General features: G+C 35.8%; 1 protein-coding gene across 2 annotated transcripts in view; it reads right to left on the bottom strand.

The window, feature by feature from the left end:
• Nucleotides 1-18,521: 18,521 nt before the first annotated feature.
• Nucleotides 18,522-25,297, bottom strand: part of PCMTD1 (protein-L-isoaspartate (D-aspartate) O-methyltransferase domain containing 1) — a 101,394-nt gene continuing 94,618 nt past the window's right edge. The window contains exons 6-7 of one of the 2 annotated variants that reach the window (XR_008448617.1): nt 19,267-19,357; nt 18,531-18,773 (exon numbers count right to left, since the gene is read on the bottom strand). Coding sequence is in view for 1 of the 2 variants with exons in the window: in XM_054059200.1 (XP_053915175.1) it covers nt 19,317-19,357 (41 nt within the window). In the remaining variant the exon portion in view is untranslated. Of the gene's footprint in view, nt 19,358-25,297 lie in introns of both variants that reach the window. The other variant, XM_054059200.1, reaches the window with a different exon arrangement.

The following is a 25,297-nucleotide window of genomic DNA, read 5'->3' as shown; positions in this document are numbered from 1 at the left end:
AGAATTAGTGAATGAATTCATAGTAATCATTAATGCAGGAATGATCGATCTTATTAAGGGGATGTATCTTTCACTTCCTCGTGGTTTTCTGCATTTTCCACAAGGGAATGGTTTTCTATCCTTACTTGACTGCTACTAGAGGAGCTGATAATCCTCAAGAGATGCTTCTCCAGCACCAGCAGGATGAATTTTGACAACTCATAAACACAGCACGTTTCTCAATCATTAGGTACAGCATAGAAATTGACGTTTTGGGGGAAAAAAATAGAAAACTCAACAAGCAGTAACTTTAAATCTTAAGTCCTTGTTAAGACTATAAATTCTGAGAAGTCCCCAAAGCCTTAAAAAATGAAGCAAACCTGAACTAATACAAAAAAAAAAAACCAAAAACAAACAAAAAACCACACATAAATAAGTCCTCCCAAACTACTCAAATATTCTCAATGAATATTTGGTGGCAATAATGAAGTATTCAGTGCTTACAGAATAAAAGTTTTTTCATTTTGTTGCTACAGGGATTTTTTCTTTGAGGAAATGAAGCTTCCAAGCAAGTAACCCAAGCTGTACTCTAAATTTTTCCTGGAAGCATTTACTGTGCATAGCCTACCTGTTAAGTATTTTTCTTCCAATAAGAAATTTTGTAGTTGACAAAACATAGTTAAGTCCCTTTCTATAGTTATGAAAGTGTCTATTAATGCAAGTTAGAATCAATTCAAAAGGTTGAACAGCGTTAACCTTACCTTATACCTTCTCTAATTAGAGCTACAAGGAGTAACTGAGATACCTGAATTGTGAAATGTGGTTATACAGAAACGATGATGTCAACAATAGCAAAAGGCTTTACAAACACTTTTGTCACATCTAAATTTCATAAGTCAGACAGTCAGTTCTGCATTAATTTTTAAGCAGTCTATGCTTACCCTCCCACAGCATTTAGACTAATGAATAGAAGTAGCAAATAGAGAGGTAACTCATTACATCTTTTGACAACCCTAATTTCCAAACAACTAATCCAGTCATATACAATAACTGCTACCAACAGAGGTACAAGGTCAGAGTATCCAGATGCTACCAGCTTAACTGACAGCTTCATTCTGAGAAATTCATTGTCTGTTCTCACGTGTTACTGGTTTGGTTTGGTTTGTTATTTTAGGATTTTTTTCAGTTAGCAATCAAAATAAAGAAAAATTAGTTAATAATATCAGAATTATGAAAGGCATTTCTTTTATTCAAATAATATATGCTTTATGTATACAATACAAAACGTGTATCGTATATGTAAGAACTTTGATATATATACCTGTTTATTTTATGGTTATATAAATTACTACATTTATTTTAAGCAGCCTTCTAAGCTCAAGCCTGTCTACCTTTCTAGAGAAAAACTCTAAGCCTTTTGTGCCTACTTTGCATCTCTGGATAAGTAGTGGGTACATTTGGGGGCATCTGTGTACTTACAAACTGTCTATAAGTACCATGTAACGATTTCCCTGATGTTTAAAAACAGCCTTTGCCTGGAGTACTTGCTAAACTACTTGCATTTCAATTACCCAACTGTTAGGGAATTGGCTTGGTATGTCAGTTTCTTAGATGGAATTTCAGCTTTTCTCAGCTTTTATTGCCTGCCGTGACAATATTATTATTTCTTCTTTCCGTATCTTATATCTATGTCACATTATAGCCTCAGTGAGAAAAATATTCAAACTTGAAAAACGTAACTATGGTGTGTTACTGAATACCTGTGATACAGACTTATAACCAGTGTTGAAAAATCTGTATGTATTTTCCATACTACTGAATCGAACTAACACTTTCAGCTGTGAAATTCACTTAGCAATTGGAATTAGAAAGATATTGACATTACATTGTTAAGCAGTCAGCTGAAGAGCACTGTGGTAGCATATTTATACACATGAAGCAAGAGGGCTTCAGATTTCCATCCCTTGACATATTGGAGTCTTGACAGAAAAAGGAATAGAAGGGAACTTTTTTTCCTGGGAGTATTTAATTTTGTTCTATTAGGAGGTATTCAGAAGCCAAAAGTGCTAGTAGTTCTTATTTAAACAACCCCAAAACAGTTCTCTGCAAGGCGACAACTGTAGACACTCTATGAATCACCACGGCACTCTCAGCACAGTACCTCAGTAATGCTTTATACGAGCACCAGCCATGGGTTTGCCTATCACTGATCTAGACTAGAACAATTCTTTGCAAGACAGGTGATAGCTGAGTCAGTTGCAATGTGGAACATTTTAGGCAATCATTAGATTTGCAACAGAAATCAGAAGAGGCATGTATTTTACTCTCATGTATACAAGAGAACTGCCTGGTGAAGAAAGCATCCTGGTTTAAACCTGCCAAGTGAAGAAAGTCATGTGATAAAATTGCCAGTATATGAATATTTTGTCCTTCTGTTTTGAAATATTTTCAAAACATAATTTTTCCTCCTGTTTCAAAGGAAGATAATTGGGAAAAAAATCTAAAGCTACATAGTTCCTCTGACACACCTCTCATGCACACAAACTGGAAGACATTAGAAATGTCCTACGTGAAAAATAAAAGAAGATCCACTATTCATATGTGCCCTAGACCCATGAAAAAGAGAAAAATGCATTACTGTGACACAATCCGTAGACCACATCTACCTGTACCATTAGTTCACAGATGATCAGTCCCACATTAACCCATGAATTGCTGTGAAGGTCATCTGAAGGAAGATAAGCAGGTATGTTTGGAATCATTTCATAGAATCATAGAATGATTTGGCTTGAAAGGGACTTCTAAAGGCCATCTAATCCAACGCCCCTAGGGAGATTTTCAGCTAGATCAGGTTGTTCAAACCCCCATCCAACCTGAATTTGAACGTTTCTAAGAACAGGGTGTCTAAAATCTCTATGACAACCTGTTCCAGTGTTTCACAACACTCATTGTAAAAAATATCTTCCTTATATTTAGTCTGAATCTACCCTCCTTTAGTTTAAAACCATTGCTCCTTGTCCTATTGCTACAGGCCCTACTAAAACGTTTATCCCCATCTTTCTTATAAGCCTCCTTTAAGTACTGAAATACTGCAACAAGTTCACCCCAGAGCCTTCTCTTCTTTAATCCAACCATCTAACAGGATGCTATCACAGATAGTTCATGCTTGCTCTGCAAATGAACAAATACAAGCTGGAAAGGGACAGAACTAATTTCCTAAGCTGCTTCACACCTAAAGCCAGTACTTCCCTTGATAAAAGCAAGCCTGAAGAACCGCTAATCCTGTCAATACCACTGCACCATATAAACATTATTTCAGTACAAGCAATTCAGTAGGTAGATCTGTAACAGAATGACTGTGTCCTAGCAAAGCAGGTCCAAGGAATTAGATAGTACAACCAAGATGATTTGTTCCTAGTTTGGCCACTTTCAAACTCAAGCAATTAATTGAAATGGATAGAAACTGCTAGATAGCAGTATGGTTTTTTGGTAGATGCAGAATGTAATGTGAAAAGTAAAGATTCTTTACTCCTAGCCTCATTATTATTGGATGACATTTTGATCTATAAGTCACAGGCCATGCTCACCTTTGACAGCAGCAAGCTACCAGATAGTGTCAGTGGCAACGTATGACTTTTTGCCAATTAAAAAAACCCAAAAAACCCAACAAAAAACCCCAACAACAACAACAACAAAAAAAAGTACCCTGCAAGGGTACACTAACTTGTCCCCTGAAAGATGCAAGTTCAGGTGGCAGATGAAATTGTTTATCCTATGGAGAAAGTAATTGCTCAGATAAAGCTAGCAATATGTTTGTAAGCGGCTTCTTCACTCGTATAATTAGACAAGCGACGGAACTGTTGCACCTCTGATGTGTTTTTCTTCCCATAAACGTAACTATCTATGGAAAAAGCAAAAACTTTAAAAGCACAAAGTAACATAACTCTCCTGGCAACTCTATAGAACGCATTTATCTCTCCTCTTTCTATCTTATTCTTTATTCTGGACATACTTTCATAATCAGACCAAAAAAACCTTCCAGCAACGTGTGGCTTAATATAAACTACTTCAGCAAATATTTTCCTTCAACTATATTTTCCTTTCAACTATAATAAAAATAGTTTCTTGTATGATCAAAAAGAAAAAGGTAAATGGACAGCTTTGCCTGCTTCACACTTGCAGGTAAAAGGGAAATTAGATGTATGTACTGTGATTGTGCCAATAGCATTTCAGTAATGGGCACATATCAGTTCCCTTTCAGACAGCAGCACCTGTTTTTGATGAGAAACTCAAACTGCCCTGCTATGCTAGAGAAAGAACTCATGAATAAATTACTACCTTCTGTGGATATAGAAGAAACAGGACAATTATAGGTAGTGGAATTCCCATCAAACAGCACATCTGAAAAACAATACATAGTGGCACAAGGGAGCGATCTTAGCCACTTACATACTTACATTTTGAATATATTTAAAAGCAAAAGCAAAAAACAAAGAACCACAAACAAACAAGCAAAAAATCAACCAGAAAATGTTAAGATGCGAAAACCCATTTTCTGCAATCTACGGCTTGTTGAAATTTCTACCCACAAAGAGGCAGAGCTGAATGAGTAAAAATGAGAGAGAGAAAAATTGTCCGTGTAGGGTAATAAAACAGCTAAGAAAAGGTCAAAAGGCAACAATGTAGCAAAAGCAGTTATTGTGAACAAAGAACAATTACTCCTTTCTGAAATTATTAAGAACAGTTCAGCCTTGCCTAATTACCCAAACGCTCCGTCTGTGGCAGATGAGAGAGATGGCTCATTACTCAGCAAAGCTTATGGTATAACCAGGATCAGGTAAAATACTGTGGAATTTGAACCCTCTTAAGCTTTAATAAGTGTTCACAAAGTATACTCTGAATTAATCCTAAAACAGGGGAAGGGCTTGAGTGCTACTAAAATTCCAATACATGCTCCACAGCATTCAGAGGTGGTAAAAATATCTCTTCTCTTTCCATAATTTTGGAATACTGTCCTGAGACATCTCTATTTTCTTAATTCCCTGACTCCCTCTTACTACCACCCTCTCCTAACTTTTTCATCTTATGTATTTCCTTTTGACGGAAACACTAATTCACTCCACATTTTTTTTTTTTAGAAATATATGTGTACCATGGTAATTTAGAAGCCTGCTGGCTACAGGACTATTGAAATGTATGGCACTGAAAGAATGTAAAAGCAATAGGAAGCACTACTGTCCCACCCCAGCAAGGTCAGACATGATATATGAGCACTAAGTTTCACTAAAGTTTAGTTTCACTAAAGCAGAGATGCCTCAAAGGCGAGAGGGCTGTAGAAAAAGTACTTCCAGGAAGTAAATAAAATGTCATTATCATGCAGTAGTGGCCAATTACAGTGCAGTCTGAGGGATGTCCTCAAAAGGAGAGAAGCAAGATTGAGAAAGCTTTTTTGTTTTTTCAGAAACTTGGAGGAATTGCTCTTCCTGTGGCTGTTCCCTCTTGGGAAAAGCAAGGGAACACACATCAAATGTACACCTAGTCCCAGGAAGAGATAGAGAAGTAGGTAACTGGCAATGTGTATGCACAGAAAATATGGGGAACAAAAAGACTGTGGATGTCTAAGAGAGATTTTTAACAGTTGCTGTATTTTAAAGAAAGTTGTTCCTCACATATTTAATAATGTGGGAGATCATCTTCCCTTCTATTGGTGGAACAGAATAAGGTCAAGGAGAGATCTCTAATAAGAGCAAGTCCATAGCAAGGTGGATTCTCTGTTAAGGATCTAGTGCTTACCATGTGGCTCATAAACCGTGTACTTATCACCAGTATTTTCTTCAGCTGTAGGAGGGAGAGAGGAGGAAAAAGGCAAAGTGCTTGGGCAGAGCAAGGGAGTGTTACTTGAGGATGGGCATAGCTGTTGTCAATGATCTGCCAAAGAGCTGGCCGGTAAAGTTCCAAGCAAGACAAATACTGATATTTGAGTCAAGTCTTAATCTTGACTTGAATTTTTGATTCAAGTTTTAATGTAGCGATGCATGAGTAGGGCCACAGTGAGTTTATTCATTAGTCTTTAAGAAGATCATAAACACAAAGCTATAAACATATTTGTATCCCCTTAAAAATATGGAAATGGGAACATGAGAAAATGTAGAGTCCTTTTTTTTCTCTTTAGGCAGTGAGAAACTGATTTCTCTGATCAACCACCAGAGAAATCACAGAAAAACTTCCTGTTGATAACCTTTACTTTTCCATGAACATTGTTAACCCTGCCATTATTTTATGAAACAAAAAATAAAGTAAAAAAAAGTCAAAAGAAAATTAAAGTGTACAAATGAATATGGATGAAAAAATATATTTTCTTCAGAAAACATGAAAAAGCTTTTACTCAACTTATAGAAGTAGAGTTTTACAACACGCCTCTATCACAAGTCTTTTTGTCTATAACACACTGCCTCAAAGATCTCCTCCTTTCTTATTACAGACATTTCATACACAATATCATCTTAATAATAATAAATGGTGTCAAGGAGTATCACAGAGTGCTTTCATAAAGGAAAAGGGACGAAGAGACAAGAGCTTCCTTCTTTGCATGAAATACATTTTCAGAGTTCTTCAGGCATTACCAGGCTTGAAAGGCAGAAATCTTAAAATTATTTCTGCTATGTGGACACTAATTTTATGTGCATTGTCTTGTTTACGTATGCAGCTAGTCACAGAAGCTGCATTTTTATAATTACAGAACTGGTGGTCTGCAAAGCATTCCATATTTTCTTTTGTCTTATCTTTTTCCTTATTAGAAAGCAGAGAAAGCTGAGAAAATAGGGATCCTTCAGAAAAGAAGAATCTTCAAGACAAACTCAGGACATGGAATTTCAGATATAATAAATTAGGAACTGGCCAGTTGAGAACACCTATCACCTTCAGATCGTTCTGGGTCCTCAGCTCTGCCAGTATACAAACAAGAAGCATAGAGAGGAGAACACAGAAGTAGTCATTAGCAAATCAATACAGCAAAAGGATGAAGTTTTTCGACTTGAAAATTAATGATGGAAACTCACATCATTCACTTGGAATGGGATTTTCTATGGTGTGTAGTCTCAAGCTAGTCTTGAGAAAAAGTGTATCAGTAGTTGTAAATAAAAGGTGAGGGCCAGTATACAAATTTTAATCAATTATTGGTACCATCCCACTGTATCACTAATGAAAAAGACTTTGGTTTTCTTCACTTTTCCAAAAGACACATGATCCACTCCTATTTCAGGTAAAAAGAATACCTTACCAAGACTTCTACTAATGAAAAGTTAGCTCCTTTCATTATGGGATAGAGTTTAACATTATTTTGTTCTAAATTAATACTGGTTTTATACTATATATATTTTTTTATATTTGTTTTTATACTATATATATTTTTTTATACTATATATATTTTTATACTATATTATTACGTGATACAGAAATTATGCTCATCCTTTACCTTACAGCTTGCTCTGAGAAATATTAATAAGCAAATGTAATGTTCTGACAAAGAATTTATTTTCACATCATTGCTCACAAAACCAGCGCATTCAATAAGCTCAGCTATAAAGCTTTAACAAAAAAAAAAAAAAAGAGATAAAAAAAAAGAAGAGAGATAGAGGCAGAGAGAACTATCCCTGCATATATAAGGAATTATCAAAGTCAGAAGCAATCTTTCAATGCTGAAGTCACACTCAAGTTCCATTCTTGGATCCCAAAGAAACTGCTTTGAAGTTAAGATGAGGACCCAAAGTAGGCACTGGGAAATAAAATCGCTGTATCATCTGAGTTATTAATATGTCACTTTTCTTTAGTGCAATTCATTTAATGGTTTTTTTTTTTATACAAAAGTTGAAATAATCCTATCATTCAGTTTAAAGAATAAAAGTACAGCAGTAACTGTAGCTGGTTTTTGGAGCAGCTATGAAGCAAATGAATTAAATAAATAACAGGAGTTTAAAAGTTTAGCAGCTTCATTACATTTCTGAAGCTGGCACAAAGTCTATTTTCGTCCAGCTGACAGTAATTACTTCAGCAGTCATTTGAGGTTCTTGCATGATGAACCACCCTTCCACAAATGTTTGCAGAGCTTACATGATCAGATCACAAAGGTCTCTTCGCTTTTAAAACAAAATCCAGAAAAAGAGCAAGTATTTCAAAGAATTTTGCATCTAGTAAAGATAGGATTAGAGTTTGGATATGCTTCTTAGCTACTTTCCATCCTATAGCCATTACAAAAATATCGTATGGTATGTAAGAAACTGTTAAGAAATTGCAAGGTATCTTTATGTAATTTGTCAATAGTACATAGAGCTGTTCATGAATGCTAGAGATGAATGCGAAGTTCTACAGCATTGGGAGTTGCACTCCCTCTACAGAGCCTGATGGAAACAAGTGGGAAAAAATAATAAATTCAGTCCCACAATTGAGAAAGAAGGAAAAGAACTAAAGTGCCCTATTCTTGTCAGATTTCGATACTATAAATTTTAAGTAAAAGCAAGTGCATCTAAGCCAGCTGTCTCGAAACTATCAAGGGTAAAGTATTGTAAAGATCTGTTACAGTAAATAGCTTCCTTTCCCTGCTCTTCAAGAGAAGTTAGCACGGTTCCCAGTGCCTGATCCCACAGTATAAGGGAAACACTCCTCTGTCAGTGACTTGAATTTTCACCCCAGAAGCCTAATAGGAAACCCGGTTGGGAACAAGGACACATTTCCCATCTTCAAGCACCATCTCTCCCTTCCTGTGGTCAGAGGCTAAACCAAAAATGCTGTGCTACAGTCTCTCAGGGATTATGTGGCAGAAACCCCAGGTGAGATCCCAGCAAGGCAGCCAGCTCCAGATGGCACCACAGCCTTCAAGACCTGCTTCGAGACACCCAGGAAAGCACTCTCTGCAGAACAAATCCAGCTGTGAATAACTCTGTGAAAAGACATTTGGAGTAATATATGTAGTGATTGTCCTTGATAATTGCATGATTTTCACAGTGACTTCACACTGTACAGACACCTTACTGCATAAAGAGACTGTTAGTATTTTAATAATAATAATTGTAATAACCAAGAAAGCTAGTGAATTAAGGCTATTATCAGCAGTACAATTCTATAGAAAACATTTAAAGCAAATTACACTAACTCATCTCAGAAAAATCAGAGGAGAAATCATCTCTTATCTCTGAGTCCAGATCGGATCAACTTATTACATGTGAAACACTTACACTTATTAGAGATGCCATTTAGCCTCATGAAACTCATCTGATTTTTATGTCAACAAGAATAAGATATTTTTGACTTATGTCCAAAAGATGCTGGGAAATGAAATAAACATTCTAGAGGTATTTTGATATCATAAAAAAATGACCAATTACTCCAATTTAACATACTTAGTGCTCACTCTGATTTATGTGTCTTATTTGATGCAAATAAAGTCATACTAATATATAAACTCTTTTTTTATACCTTCAGTTGTGTACTGCTAATATACATATACAGCATGCAGTCTTTCCTCCAGGCAGTGTGGAATTGTGAGACATAATTAAATAGGACTAGCCCAGCAGACCAAATAGGCAGAGCTTAATAACAAGTATGTCATACATGTTTGATTGACGCAGAAAGATCAAAAAGTATCATAATTCTTTCCGTACCAGCTAATGAGTTTTAGCTCAAGCTGAAGGGTTTTATTCGGTATTTGGGTACAAAGAGATCACCTAACTACCTATTCAACTGCTAAACTCCCCCCCTCCCCGCAAGTTTAAATATAAGGGACATTACTTACCAAACAGTACTACACGTAACCTTCAGAAGGCTACTGTGAGTTTACACAGTTACATTTATCACTTGCCACACAAAACTAATGAAATGAAAATTTTACCAAAGTTAAAAATGAAATATTTCAATATGAGATGCACCAAATCACATAAACTAAGCATACACAAAATACTTATTACAAATGTATACTTCAATTTTATAAAACAATGCTATCAAAAGTTTATAATACAACTGTTTAGCCATATAGAGTAAGACAAAATTGTTTGATGCTTATTTTGGGGGCAGAGTGAGCTGATGTTTTCTGGATCTATGCAAAGCAGATTTCCCCACTTCTCCTCTAACACTTTGTGGCCAACTCCTGAGGCAACTTCACCCTTCTGTTGAGCAGCATTCTGGTGTCTAGAAGTGGATATCCTAGAGGAGAAGGTCATTTCATGCCAGGTGTGTGTCCTCGGGACTCAACAAAAGGCTACTACACTTTGCCTGCACAAAGTTATATGATACCACATGCATGATTTTCTGCAGGTGATCCTACAGTAAAAAATGGGCAGTTCAGGGATGGTTATCTCACCAAAGGATAACTATTCTGTGCCACACATAAGGAGAAGAGGAGACAGACTTTTACCTCACAGAGCTGACGCACTGACTCAACATTTGCTCTGTCTTGTTTAGCTTCACTAAACGCTAAGACACACTGCATAGGCCAATTTTTCTGAAGTTGTCAGTAATTAGACAGATGACAGTCAGTCCCAGAAATACACTCAAATGACTTCCAAGCACAGATAAAAAAACAGAGTGAAGTCTTATCTGTGGAAACCTCTTGCTAATCACAACTGAGAAACTAAACAACAAACACAAAGCTTTCTCAAAAACTAATGATCACAAGTCATAAAAAGGAGCTTGAACTTGGCAAAAAATTACCAGACGTTGATAAGCAGAAAAAAATATGAAGTGTTCTTTCTTCTTCCTCTCTAAAGACCTGAAGTACAACTTATGCTTTACATAACCAGAAGCAAATACAGATTCAGAAAGTACCAGAAAAAAAGGAGATGAGTTTTTTCCCCTCTTCCTTCTTTGTGTATTGGAATACTGTATTTTCTATGCATCTCAGGCAAAGCAGACCCCTCCATGCAAAGGCCACGAGGGTCAGTATTTAGTCTGCTCAGATACTTACTTCTCCAAGGAGTAACAGTGAAGCAGCACCCTAGTTTAGCAGTGTTGGCAGCACTCGGCAATGTCTCTCGCAAAGAAAGAATATACTCATGCGGTGTCTATTAATGAAGGAGATCTGAAAATGCTAGTATCTCTACCTCTGCGCTCAGTAATTTTGACAACTGTAATCAGAAATAGCAGCTGTACAAATCCAAGAGAAATCAATGGTCAAAAATAAAGACAGTGGGGCAGATTCTGTAGATGTTTTCCATCACCAGAGGTCATTGATTGGGACACCTGGGAGTATCAATTACATTTACCTTATTTTTACTATTTTTTTATACAAAGGCAACCGTGTTAACTACAGTGGCTGAGGGATAACTACTTCAGAACATCCCACAAATTAACAATAAGTGTGTGTGTTTGCACCTTTATAGAAGAGAATATGGAGCAGAGCACCCAAACCAAGTACTACAGACATTAGTTTCAAGATAAAAAGCAGCGTACTTCATCCCTGAAGTACGTTCCAGGCCCAAGCAGTGTCAACTTGATGACAGACACCAAACAATGGCAACCAGTTCAATCTCCAGTCCCTAGATTAGATGAGACAGGGCAGGTCCACCAGACCCTGTAGTATTTCATACTCCACAAAAAGGGCAAACCCTCATTTCAAAGGTCTTGGGTTTTGCTAATATAAAGCAGGGATAATATATCACAGGACAGCAAATCTATGTCTACATTTGATCAGAGCAATGTGATTCATGGATGTCAAAAAAGCTCACTGTCATGCACTGCTGTACAATTTGCATAATTTTTAATTTGCTTTCATACACACTCTAATAAGATCATTTCTGCTTCAGTTTCCTGAGTGGGAGGTCCCTGAGGACTGGATTTCACTATCAATATTGATGGCTGAATGCTTTCAACCTTCAGCTTATATCTGGACAAAGTATACAGTGAAGAATAATACAACATATATCCTGTCATCACTTACTGACAAAGTACAATGACCTAGTCATTTTATGCTTTTCAGTTTTACAGAATATTTGATTATCTTATGCATCACAGTCTTTATTTTTCCTATTCCTCATCTCAGTCATTCAAAAACCATTAGCCAAATCCCCACACTCCTAAAGTCACTTTAAAAACAATTATTTTGAAGATGAATTAACTCTAATTTCCTTCTATGTACTTGTGATCTGTCATGCCTTTCAAGTTCAAATGTCTTAGGTTTCACATACAGACACAGGGGTCTCTTTTTAAAAAGAGAAAAAAGGAGTCGGGAAACTCAGACTTCAATAAGAAATGTAACTCTCCCTGTTAAAGAACAAGGCATAGTGACAATTGTCTCATTTCTTTGCTCATCCAAAGGATCCGAGTCATGTAGGTTTTATTCAACCGAACCCTCAATTAAAGAGCAAAATTCAAAATTGGAGTTCAAGCAAGCGATAGGGTACAAATGCATATCAGAAAGTCAGGAAACACAACCTATTGTGAAAAAATAGTTCCTAGAGTAAAACTGAGACGCTCTGAATTGAAGCTATAATTATTCATCTATGGAACAAATATCATCAGTGTTTTGAGCGTAAAACATGAACTTTTCCCTCCCCACAGTAATAGAGAGAGAGAGAGAGACGCAAATATAAGAACAAGGAGGAGACAAAAGTCTAAACTTACCTATATTTTTCCTCTAAATTTTGCATATTTTTTCAAAAAGAGGGTAATAAGACATCTTACTCGAACAAGTATTTGGAGGACATTGTGAATAAGCTAACTCAAGATATTTCACTTCTTACATTTCCACAGGTAGATATTGCTCAGATACCCAACAGCACGTTAAGCTAGACACTGACCTCAGAAATAGAGCTCTGCGCTTCAGTTCCTCCCCTAGCTTTGTTCATTCTAGCATATGAAATGTCTCTCTTTTTCTTCATCCCCTCTCATTAAAAGCCTGTGCTACAAATACATTTTTAACCACAGGTTTAAAACAATGGAAAAAAAATAAAGCAAAACATGAATCCCCAGTAAAATGTTCAAAATAAAACATTTGTCCTGGGGCTACCAGAGACTTAAGAAAAGAGTGCATCTACACTTTTTTTCAGAAAGTCATCTGTCAAATATTTTTTCACTACAAAACAATCTGATAAGAAACTAGAAAACTTAAAGCAGAATATATGTTGCTACTACAAAGAACAATTCTTCAATGGCAGTCATAATAGTCATACTAGCAAACTAAGTGATCCTGGAAACATGCCTAGACACTTATGCCAGTGGAGCAATCCAAATTTATGATTCTGAGTAGCCTTAACATCCAAAAGTAAGTGGCCTAATGTCTGCTCCATTCTTACGAGAAACTGTCCCTGGAATATTTTAACTGCTAAAGCATACACTGAAGAATTTCTTGTGAGAAGACTAGTTTAAGTAGTATAGGAGTACAGTCAGGAATGACCCTTGTCACTGTTTTCTGAGAGCAAATCTTCAAATGAAAAAAGACCTTCTACGCATGGTTTCTAGGATTAGTCCATCTGAAGCACCGTTTCCCTTCTGGGCTTTCTCTCGAGAAGGTGGTGAAACAGCAGAACAAGGTCTGAGAGGGGCAGTAAGAACACTCAGATTTCAAGAACACAATCCATGAACAGATATTTAAAGCATCTAGGCTAGAAAAGTCTAAAAGTCTGTAACTTTCAAGACTGACACAAGGAAATTATGTTGCACTTCTGCTATGGACAGGTCAGTAAATAATAGGTGCAATTAGTGTTGTAGAAGATACTTAGGCTAGACCTTAAACAATAAAAGAATTCTAAATAACGAAGATTGCTAAAACTTGCCTAGACAGCAAATTTCTTGACAGGTGAAAATTCATCACTGGAGGCTTGTAAATTATAGATTAGGCACACAGTCATTGGGAATGGTTTAGGTAGGGTCAGCGTTACCTATGTACAGATGGACCAGACTATCTTCTTCAGCTCTACTTCGCCCCTATTTGATATGATCTATTTTGTGGGGGTTTTCCCTAGGTTTGCAAAGCAAAAGAATTTACACCTGCATCAAACTTTGTGTCATTAGAGGTAGAATTCCTAAGAATGTGGCAAGAAATGAAGAAAACCAAACTGCAACGCAACTACTTTTTTTTTTTTAATAATGCAGTAACATTTTTTTTTTTAAAGAAAGTTAACTACATTTTGGTTTTTGCATTCTCCTTTATTCTTTAGGGCCACAGACCTCCCAGGAGACAAACCATCTGTCCAACACATATCACTCTTACAGTATCACCTTATTTCAATAGAGTTGAATAAACAAGAGTTATTGCATTTTTTTAAAACTTAGGGGGACCAAGTGTATGTTGAAACAAGTATTAAACTAACCAGAAGAATACATCAGGAAACTTTTCCAAGTACATTTGTAGTTTCACTGAAGGAACAAAACAACAAAAATGCCAAAAGACACATTTTATTATTTCCATTTTTTTACAACTCCTGTCTCCATTTCTAGTTCATCTCCACATTCCATAACTGAACTATGTCATTCTTGCTTCTTGTACATGCTTCTTCACTTTTTTGCAAGTGTTTAGAAGGTTAGTGGGAGTTTTCACACTTGAGCTTGCTCGACTCTGTCTATTTTGCAGAGTTATTTATGTTATTTATGTTATTTATGTTATCTATGTTATTTATGTTATTTATGTTATGTTATTTCTAGCCACAGATCTGGTCTACAAAGTGAGTTTTCTAAGACTGGTATCTTCAGTGCTGTATCAGGATAGCTTTGGGGCAATCAGTTAAATCTGAGCCATCCTACTTCTGTTTGCATAGCAATCCCCCAAAATAAAGTATTGTAACTCTCTAAGAAGGAGTTATTAATCAGTTTAATTGAACGTCCTTATGTCTCACCCATTTCTGTTCTTGGAAGTCAGATTAATCCCTTGGTGAACATGAGTTCCCAACATTTTCCAGCTCTGTCATTGTTACACTGAAGCAAAAGACAGAAAATCAATAGAGTGCACCTATTTGAAGGTCAACATATCTCAGCTCCAGCTGTCCAGCAGCTTCATGAATTGCAGGCTGGCCTAAGGATATTCTATCCAAGCGTACCAAGGGGCTGATGACAACCTAGAAGAACCAGTGGTCCATAAGCTTGGAATATCGAGGGACCAGGATGAATGATCAGACTGCTGTTTACTCTGGACACCCTTCATTCAGTAATTTTTCTTTGCCCAGCAGCCTGACTCCTCTCCCAGGAGAGTAGAAGCTTCATAAAACAACTTCCAAAGACTGTAAGATTTATGAATATGGCCAAATAAAATCCACTTTGAAGAAACAAACTTTTGCAACTGAGAACCAAATATATATGCAGTATTGTTCTTGGAAAGATTTTGGATCCGTTGGCCACAGCCTTGAAAACTCTCAATAATTATGCCACTGCCCAAAAATAAAATGTATACTATATCATAAACAGTTCTCATCATGTAGAAGAATCAACATAAATCAGGTGTAAAACCTTCACAAAATTTTCTCTATCTACTTCAGATATTAAAAGTTATTTTAAAAAATCTTTTCTTTATCACTTCCCCTTTATAAAATGAACTCACTGACATTGACAGAATTGGAATCAAACATCAGTTAAATCTCTGACCTTGAAAATGTTACAGAAGTAACGCCATGAATATATTAAGCATTTTTTACTCATTTCAACAGGCATGATATTATGAATTGTGTAAAAACGAGCATCAGTTTCAAAGCAATAGATGTGACACCACTACATGATGAAAACAAAGTACTGACATTAAACAAAACACGCAGTTGGTCTAAACTAATGTGAGGTAAACAGTCTTCATCTAAAATATTTATCAGGTAGAAAAGATTCTTTAGGTAAACTTTGCAATAGGAATCTTGTAAGCATTTTTTTTCTCCATGGTACCTAGTGTGGTTATTCTGATGCTAATCTTTTACCACCTTGAGAGTGAGGACAGATTTCACCATGACTGGAGTCAGGCCACTAAAATATCTGTGTGGGTGTGGACTGCATATTTCACAATTTTATTCAATTTGCAGATCAGAAGGACAACAAATATTGTCACAGAACTTCATTTATAACATGCTTTTAACAGTTTAAGAAACGTTAAATGAAAACTTGATTTTAAAAGTCTTTCTTATTATTAAAGGTTTACTAGAACACTGGGAATATTATCTAATAGACAGCAATTTTATATCTGCCTTTTGAGCAATAAAAACAACATAACCATTATATTTTCTCTTTTATTTCTCAGGAGCACCACCTCACCACAGTGAGGGCAGTCATAACAGCCCAACAAATCAAAACAAAAAATATGTCCCACAGAAAATTTTTCTTTCCTCCACAGATTAGTTTTTAGTCTGAAAAGCAAGAGTATGACAAAATATCGGTATCATACTCAAAATGGTCATCATAAAAAATAATATCCAATTTCTCATTAATCCGTTTGGGGTCAAAATTTTTTATACTTTGGAGTATGTTTCCCAGCAGTTATGAGAGCAAGTAACTTTCTAGATTCACTTGGAATAACTATTTCATTATCAAAAATTACCTTGGGCATTTAGAAACTTATCTCCATGACTTAGTTTAGGCTATTCAGTGGCAGCAGTCATCATGAATATTTTACCCAAAAATAATTTATAATTTTTCAAAAGTATTTTTCAAGTATTCTTGTACTTAAGACCATACAACAACAAAATACACTACAGTTTAAAATAAGTGAATGACAGTACTCCCTACATTTGGAGTACAAAATAACACAAATTCTTACTAATAATTTGGTTTGTATGGATTGACTGATGAGAGATTGTCAGGAGTTACATATTAAACAAACAACATAAAAACGAACAAAAAAAATATGCTATTGCATTAGGATAAATTTCAGAAAAATATAGGTTTACATTCCAAAGATTTTTTGAGAAACTAGAAAGTTATAAAATTTAAAAGAAATTCAAAGTCAGAATCATATACTATTATATCAAGATTTCTGGAAAATTTCTGACTTCTAAGCTCAACTCCAGCCTTACTTTGGTGTTTGATGTCAAAACGATGAGTGCTTCTTCAATGCTGTTATATTAAGAAACTGCATATATGCTGAAAGAACTGAGACTGCTAAGGAAAACAGGACTCAGGCAGAATCTTATCCATGTATATAAATACCAGAAGATATTTAGCTGCAGAGAGGACAAAGCCAGACTCTATTTAGTGGTGCCCAGTGACAGGGCCAGAGACAACGAACACAAAATGAAACACAGGAGATTCCCTCTGAACATCAGGAAACATTCTTTGACTGTTAGGATGACTGAGTATTGGCACAGGTTGCCCAGAGAGATCGTGGGTTCTCCATCCTTGGAGATATTCAAAAGCCGTCTAGACGTGCTCCTGGGGCAACTGGCTACAGGTGATCCTGCATGAGCAGGAGGTTTGACCAGATGACCTCCAGAGCTCCCTTCCAATCTTAGTTATTCTGTGATTGATTTATATATTTTGCAGTTTCAAAGACAAGGGGTGTTTGCAGTATCATTTCTATCAGAAAGAAAAATATATCCATCAGCAATTTATTAATGGAGCTGTCTCAGCACTGAAATCTAATGCAGCTTCCCACTCAGTTGTACTGAAGGCCTTGGAAATTGTTTCATTGAACTCAACGGAACAGTCTCTGGACATCAAGGAGCAAGGATTCAGCTGGTTTCCCCTCAGGATCACCTGGCTCGGATTGCCTAGCTACCTTCATTGCTGTCAGGATATTGTCCTTAGTAAAGGAAACTTGGAAACCTCATTCAACATGGACATCAATATTAAAAAAATGGATCTAGATGTAAAAATTTTGAGAAACTTCATAACCCTCTAGTAATAATAACTACATAGAATTTTGTAACACAATATGCTCTTAGTTTGAAAAAGTGATCATGTTTAATGTTGTTAGTACACTGAGGCTACATGCCTAATTAAGAATGCAGTTCACAGAAAAGTGTGGTAATAAAAAAATTTAATGGCATATATTTGTGTAATTAATTACAACATTGATTTTTCAGTAGTTTAGTTTTTGAGCGTAGGGATCCTGGGTTATAGTTATACATAGTTTTAGCATAATGCTAAAAGTATTCGTCATGAGCAGCAAGCAAAATAATTAGTTTTGAGACAGAGGAGCTGTGGCTGTAAATATTAAAGGAGCAACACAAGTTTTAATAAAATACCTGAGGGATATGTAACATAAAACAATCTCATGGAATTTCTCATCCAAAAATATGTTCTGCTTCTTCTAGTCTACCAAGTTGTGGTTTAGTCCCAGCCCAACTTGACTGGCAGCTAAACGTGACCACTTGTGGAGGTCCCAATTCCTTGTCCCTGCCCCAGAAGAAAGGCAAAGTGAAATGAGAGATAAAGACTTGTGGGTTGGAAATTAAAACTAAAACCATTTTTAATGAAATAATAATAATAACAATAACAAGGAAAATATTATTAATAAGAAAATATATACAAATATATGAAATTGTGCCCCTCTGCCCCCAGTGACTACATGACCACAGATGCCGCAGAGCAGGCACGAGGAAAAGGTCCCAGGCTGGACTCAGTGGCAGGAGGGAGCTGGATGCAGGAATTGGATTCAGGAATGCACAGATGTGGTATCAGGGCAAAAAGACAGATGAGATCCATACCAGACTCTGGCCATCAAAGAAAAAAGACTGACCCTTACAATCCCTCAGTTTTATACCCAGTATGATGTTTATGGAATGGAGTACCCTGTTGGTCAGTTTTGGGTCACCTGTCCTGTGTGATCCTCCCTGTAAGTACGACCCTTTTTTGCGCCTTTCACTTACAGCATTTCACCGGCTCATGGAAGGTCTTGGTTTCTACAGGAATAAACATAAGCAATGGCCTTTCTGCATACCAATGCTTCATGTTATCACTTCTAGAGCAAAACACTGCCTGAAAAACATGCAGTTAGCTTTCAGAAAATGACGTTACTCAGATGAGACTTATCTGAAGTTAGAAAACTGATTTTACTTACACTCAAATCAGAACACTCAAGATAGGAATAAAACCCTTTCAGTACATGTTTGGGCAGGTATCATTCAGCTGCTAAAGGACAGACACACACAGCTGTATGGATAAAGCTAATTTTCATTACTCAATCCTCCAGTCGCTGGGCCTAGGTTGCAGAATCAATACTGTGTTACTGAGCATTACCTTACCATCCAGTAATACTAATCTAAATTGGATATGATAGGCTGGGAGGGTACAATTTAATTTCTGACAAAGTAGCTGTAGCACAAAATATATTTAGGAAGATTTTATTCTTTCTTTTCACTTTTTACGGTGACAAGGAAGAGAAACAATACAAACCTTTGAACCTGGAGAATGGACCTGAGTTATAGTCCAGGGTGTGATGATGGTCAGAATCCAGACCCGGCCATGGGATCCTTGTGCTTATACCCTGCGGAAAGTTAATAAGTAGGAATCAGTTGCCACTAAAAGACAGGTCATATGGTTTTGACCCAAATTTTGTATCCTGCCTAATTTTTCCCAACTAGTCTAATTACGAAAGAAAGAAAGGATTCAGCTTCTGCTATTGTATAATTACAGTAAAGACCCCTTTAACCTAAACACAGGCACACACACTATTAGCTTCCTGTGAAAGGCAAAGACAAAATGAGTGAAAGTTCAGTAATGCTCTCCAACAGTCTGTACGCTGTTCTTAACAGAATTCTGAAAGTTAATGCAGGAAACATTTTAAAGGGGATTTTTATTCTCTAAGCAAGATCATTGCATGGTTTTTGTGCGAAGAAAGGTTTTTCCCATTAGAACAAGTATTACATATTGTAAGAGAAACAGCCAGGATGCATTTTCTACCAAAGTCAAGTATTACACCAATACTTAATATTGAATCTTGATGTTTTGGGCCACAGGATACTTGCTAATAGATTCTTGGAAACATTAAAGGAAAGCCAGAAAGAAGAAATGAAATTAAGTCCTGGCCTGGTTAAAATCAAAGGCAAAGTTTTCAATGATTTTGACAAAAGCAGGATTTCATTTCCAGATCTCTGCTCTGCCTTTGATGTTGACACACTTCAATTAAGTTAAATTTGAAGGAATACTTGGCAATCAATTAATTTACTGTTTTTCTGTTTGCTAGTTGCAAAGTGCATTGGAGAAGTCATTTACACTTGTACTAGACGTTTTTCAGATTGTTTTCTTTTAGTTTGTTCTAAGCATCTAAACTGAGCCATGTGTAAACATTCACAGTTTTAGAAACCATCATCTGCTTTTCATGAATGTGTTATGTAGCTGAAAGCACTGATTTAAACATAAGTAGAAGTTTTTAGTTCACTGACACATTTAGGACCTAATAAGCAATAGAAAAATTAGTGCAGGTAAAGTATGATGAAGGCAGAGGTGAATAAAATATAAAACCCCAGGATAGAAAATTAGTAATATATTAGAAGAAAACATTCCTACGCAGGGAAAATAATTTACTCTCTGTAGTTATTAAGTATGCAAAAGAAAAATACGGTGTAATATCTGAAAAATAAATGCATGCCTGGTATAGTGAAAAATACATTTATTGCTCATATTAAACAAATGAATCATTTTTTCTCCACAATGCTGACTTTGTGGAAAAGTTGGAAAATTGGAAAAGTTAGGGATATTTTTTGCCATGATGCAAAAAGCCTACTTTCACTTAATTTTTTATTTTTTCCTAGGAAGTTGAAAAGCAAAAATATTTGTGTGAAAAACTTAAATGAACATTTTCTGGTATTTCAATGCCCTTTACTTCTTTTATTTTTAATTGTTATCATTTTTTAGATAAAAGCATCAGCATTTTACAACTACTCATTCTCCCAAGAACAACTCAGTGGACTGTTCTCTCCCAACAGAGGGAAGAAAGTGAAAGCTCAGGTATTAAACAATGCCTGGATTCCTTCTGGGAGATTCCTCATAATGCTTGGTCCCAATATTACCCCTCTTCTAAAACTTGTTACTACACCCACTACTCTTCTCCACATAGCCATAGTGTGACAATGAGCAGTGAAAAGCAGTTCTCAGCTTCTCTGGTAATGGATTGCAAATAAAGCAATACATTAAACTTCATTAATAGAAATAATTTATGAAGAGAATTGTAATTAATAATAAATTTGAACTATTTTTTTTTTTTACAATTACAGGCATCAAATCCAATTAGTACATTGTAACAGATAGTTAAAACAGCTTTGCTCACTAGCCAGAAACCACCATGACAGTCTTTTTCTTTTTTTTAAAAACAGCTCTTCTATAAATAAATAAACACAAATGAAATGTTAATTAGCCACTTGGCAATAGATTTCATTTCTACTAAAGACTAGCTATAACCTTCCTAAGACCATGAACAAGAGACTCACACTACCAGGGAGAAATAAAGTTGTCTGCATGTATTTTGCTGCTCTGGATACAGTTCTGAAGGTGTTAAAAATGCCCATCGTGTTTAGCTATATTCCTCAGCCAATCCCACCCCACCCCCCTTTTTTGGTTGAAAACTTTGGTTTTTCTTCTGCTTTTTTTTCCAAAAGTATTTTCTTAACACTGAAAACATAATTTCCACGTAAAGCAAGACACTGTTTGTGGCAAAGTGAACCATATGCTTCACTTATAAAATTACTCTAAGCTACACCGTGTCAAACACACTTTAACCAAGAATGATAAGCTTCAACAGGACCTTTAATTCAAAAGGCAGTAGTTATCCTAAGACCCGTCTGATTTTGGTTACTGGTATGATATCACAGAAACATAGAATGGTTTGGGTTGGAAGGGACATTAAAGATAACATAGTCCTAAACCCCCTGCCATAGTCAGGGACACCTTCCACTGGATAAGGTTGCTCAAAGCCCCAACCAACCTGGCTTTAAATACTTACAGGGATGAGGCATCCAAAATTTCTCTGGGCAACCTGTTGCTGTGTGTCACCAGCTTCTCAGTGAAGAATTTCTTCCTTGTATCTAGTCTAGATCAACCCCTTTTCAGTTTAAAGCCATTAGCCCTTGTCCTATCACTACATGGATTTTAAGATACTTCAAAAAAGGCAAACAGGAAAACTAGGTTAATAAAAAGCTAACAGTATCACAAAATATTAATGTTAATATGGTTTAATTTTTGCTTTAAAGAGAACAAAAATTTTTATTTAATATGATGGAAAAACCATCTGCATCCCACTTTCTGCACACTGAATATAATTGGTTTCTTAACAAAAATATACAGCTTATAAGTAAAGGCTTCATTAACACTTTTTAAGAAAGATTTCAAGCATGCAAGAAGAGATGGTTTCATGTCTCATTAGAAACTGATTCAGCTCTGTTTATGGAAGATCTACACATGGTAAATCAGCTAGCGCGTTACAATATGAATTAATTATTCTGAGTTTATAGCAGTCAGGTAGTTAGCATTCACAGTCCCATCTTACCAGAGCATTTACCACTCTAAATCATCTCAGCCTGAAAGAAAGGATCCAGTAAAACACATGCCTGACAAACTGACAGCAAAGATTGGACTTTCATCAGCTCTGCTTCCAGCAAGCACTAAGGTTGCTTTCTTACATAGAATCATAGAATCATCTAACATGTTCGCATCCGTGCAGTTCTTCAGTTCAGAATACTTCAAAAACAAAGTTCATTAGCAATTCAATTTCATTAACAATTTTGGAAATAAATCCAAGTTTATGCATTACTTAAATATTCCTCAACAAAGGAAAAACACAAAATAGAAATGATTTTCACTCAAGATGCAGTTATCAAAGCAAGACTGAGGTAAAAGGAACTGAGAATACTGTGCTGTAACCACTTTCTTATGACAAGTGATTTATAATGACTTTTTTAAGAATTCATGTGTGGTTTATAACTATTTTATTTGCACCATTTTAATTTTCATCCTCAGAGACAATTTTCTCCTAAAACATCTCAATAAGCAATAAACACATGATAAATGAAAAGTTATTGCTGCTGAAACTGTAGAAAAGTTGGTACTTTGGAAAGCTGCCAGCCCTGATGAATCAGTTCAGACGACTAGCATTGATTAATCTTTCTGTTAGAAGAGACTATTCCAGAGTCTGCTTTGTGATCCAGCAGAGATCAGAAGGCACTCTATGGTCTTTTAAAATACATTAGGATCAGTCAAAATATGTCTAACATTACAAGGAAAACTAAAAGAGCCACTAGGGATTAAAAGATATACTTTGAATGCCACAGTGTCCTTGGCATCAACAGGAACTATGCATTCTTTACACAGCCGTCAAACTGACTAAAATGAAGTATTAAGTCTGCTTATTAATAGAAAACCCCTAATGGTGGTGAATTAAAATGACAATACCGCTAAAAGTGGCAACTTTTAATTAAAGTTCATGAAATCACAATATTCTCTGAAATAGGGTGTCCAAAATGATTCTAAAGCTAGAGAATGAAGCAGTAGATGTACTAAACAGGAATGCAATGTAATGTAAATGCAACTAGCATTCCCCACACCTTTGTTGACTTAGATATTCTCAGAAAAACATAGTATTATAACAACTTAAGCAATATATTTGGAAATACTTCACTCAGTGCAATGCAATAGCTTCTTCTACAGCAATCTGTTTTATTAATATATTTTAATTAGTATTTTAATGCTGTGTAGCATGTTTTGTTGAGGAATAAATCTATTTGGAAGCATCAGTAGATAAGTAAACAGATGGCTTTCAGTAAGAGCATCCCTTTCACAACCACATGATAAAGTTTCTGTCTATATTCCTGTCATGTACTTGGTCTGAATGCAAGCCTTGCTAGAGTCAAACATACTTCAAAACAGATGAAAGAAGAAAAAAAATGAGTCCTCTCCTCCTGACTTTTCCCCATTAAACCTTTTAGACTGCCAAGAAAATTCTCAGGTTTCCATTCTGCTGCTATTGTAGTACCAATAATAAAGTAAACTCATCATAAATTAAATTCCCTTTGGTGTGCATTTTATGCACTTAACTTTATTTCCAAGCACAAAGGCTTTTTATTGCCAAAAAAAAGAAATTTTTACACTTCATGAGACTAAAAAAAAAGAACATCTCAATGATATCTTGAAAGGGATATTGCTTGATTAATCTGACAATTTCATAGTTATTTGTCCCTTTTTCCATATAACTCATGCATATGAAGTTCTTTGCAGTACTATTTCACTCACCTTCCACGTTCCTTTCTCCTCAAAGTACATTTTTGAGTATTTCCAACTGAATGTGAAAAGTCCTCGATTCACTTCAAAATTCATTTTTATTAAATTGACTTTGATTACCTCAATTAATAGTTTCACTGATATTTTAAAGACAGGCATACTGCTAAAACACAGTAAATAAAAATGACAAAATTTATATAAGTAAAAAGGGTGGTGGTGTTTTAAAAAAAAATTCCTAAGTCCAAAATAAGTCTTATATTGTTTTCACATAAAAATATGATCTTGTCTGACCAAGAATATCAGTTCTGGGATATTCTCTAATACAGGGCTCTGACAGGATTGATTAACCTCCAGTCTAGCCCAACTAATACCATTGTACATCACTGTCTATATTCAGAACTTCAATAAAAGCATAAAAACTTCTCTGTAGAAAACCCACAATTTCTTACAAAGATTTTTTCCCCCTTAAAATAGTATTGTCAGAGAGAAAAAAGATTCTCTTCTTCAACAATCAGATAGTGAAGTAGGAGAACTAATGAGTACAGTTCAGAAGCAACTCTTGCAGCTCACTTTTATCAGCTGCACTAAAGACTTAACATTGAATGTAATGCTGTCAGTTAAGGAGGTTGATTGCACTGATAGTGATTATTTCATGACGTTTCCTAACACAGATACATTTTCAAGTGCTTCTTGAAAATTTAGAAAGGGACGGTGAGATTGCTAAAACTTGGCAGCCAATATATAACTTCCTTTACTGGATAACTTGATCCCTGCCCTGCTTGGGCTCTGCTTTATTCAGCACACTAAACTATCTCACTGGAACATTAGACATATTTATGTATCACAAGCTCTTGAATTCCACTGAATAGAGAAAGGAGGACTTTTTCAAAGCCTCACAGATGGCCCAAAAGCAGGAGGCTTGTAAATAACAGCCCTTCTAAAGGCTGATTCAGGAGCTGTGTAGTTTTGCCAACTCAGAAGATAGTAATCATCTCCTTTATGAACCACTGCTCATTTCTAATGCAAAGCTGAGGGATATGGGGAGGGAAAACTTCTGAAATGGTACAAAGCTTATTAAGGCAAGCATAGAACTATGTGGAAGTAGGGTGCAGTGGATGTGAAAGCAAAAGAATTTCTGATGGCAATTTTAGCAAAATTGCATAAGGAGAGGTATCAAGTGGCTTAAGGATTTTGACAAGAAGTTACTCAACTTTTA

This window comes from Cuculus canorus, chromosome 2, assembly GCF_017976375.1.
Source record: "Cuculus canorus isolate bCucCan1 chromosome 2, bCucCan1.pri, whole genome shotgun sequence".
NCBI lineage: Eukaryota > Metazoa > Chordata > Aves > Cuculiformes > Cuculidae > Cuculus > Cuculus canorus.
The sequence above is the reverse complement of the archived record's forward strand: the minus strand, read 5'-3'. Positions and strand labels throughout refer to the sequence as shown.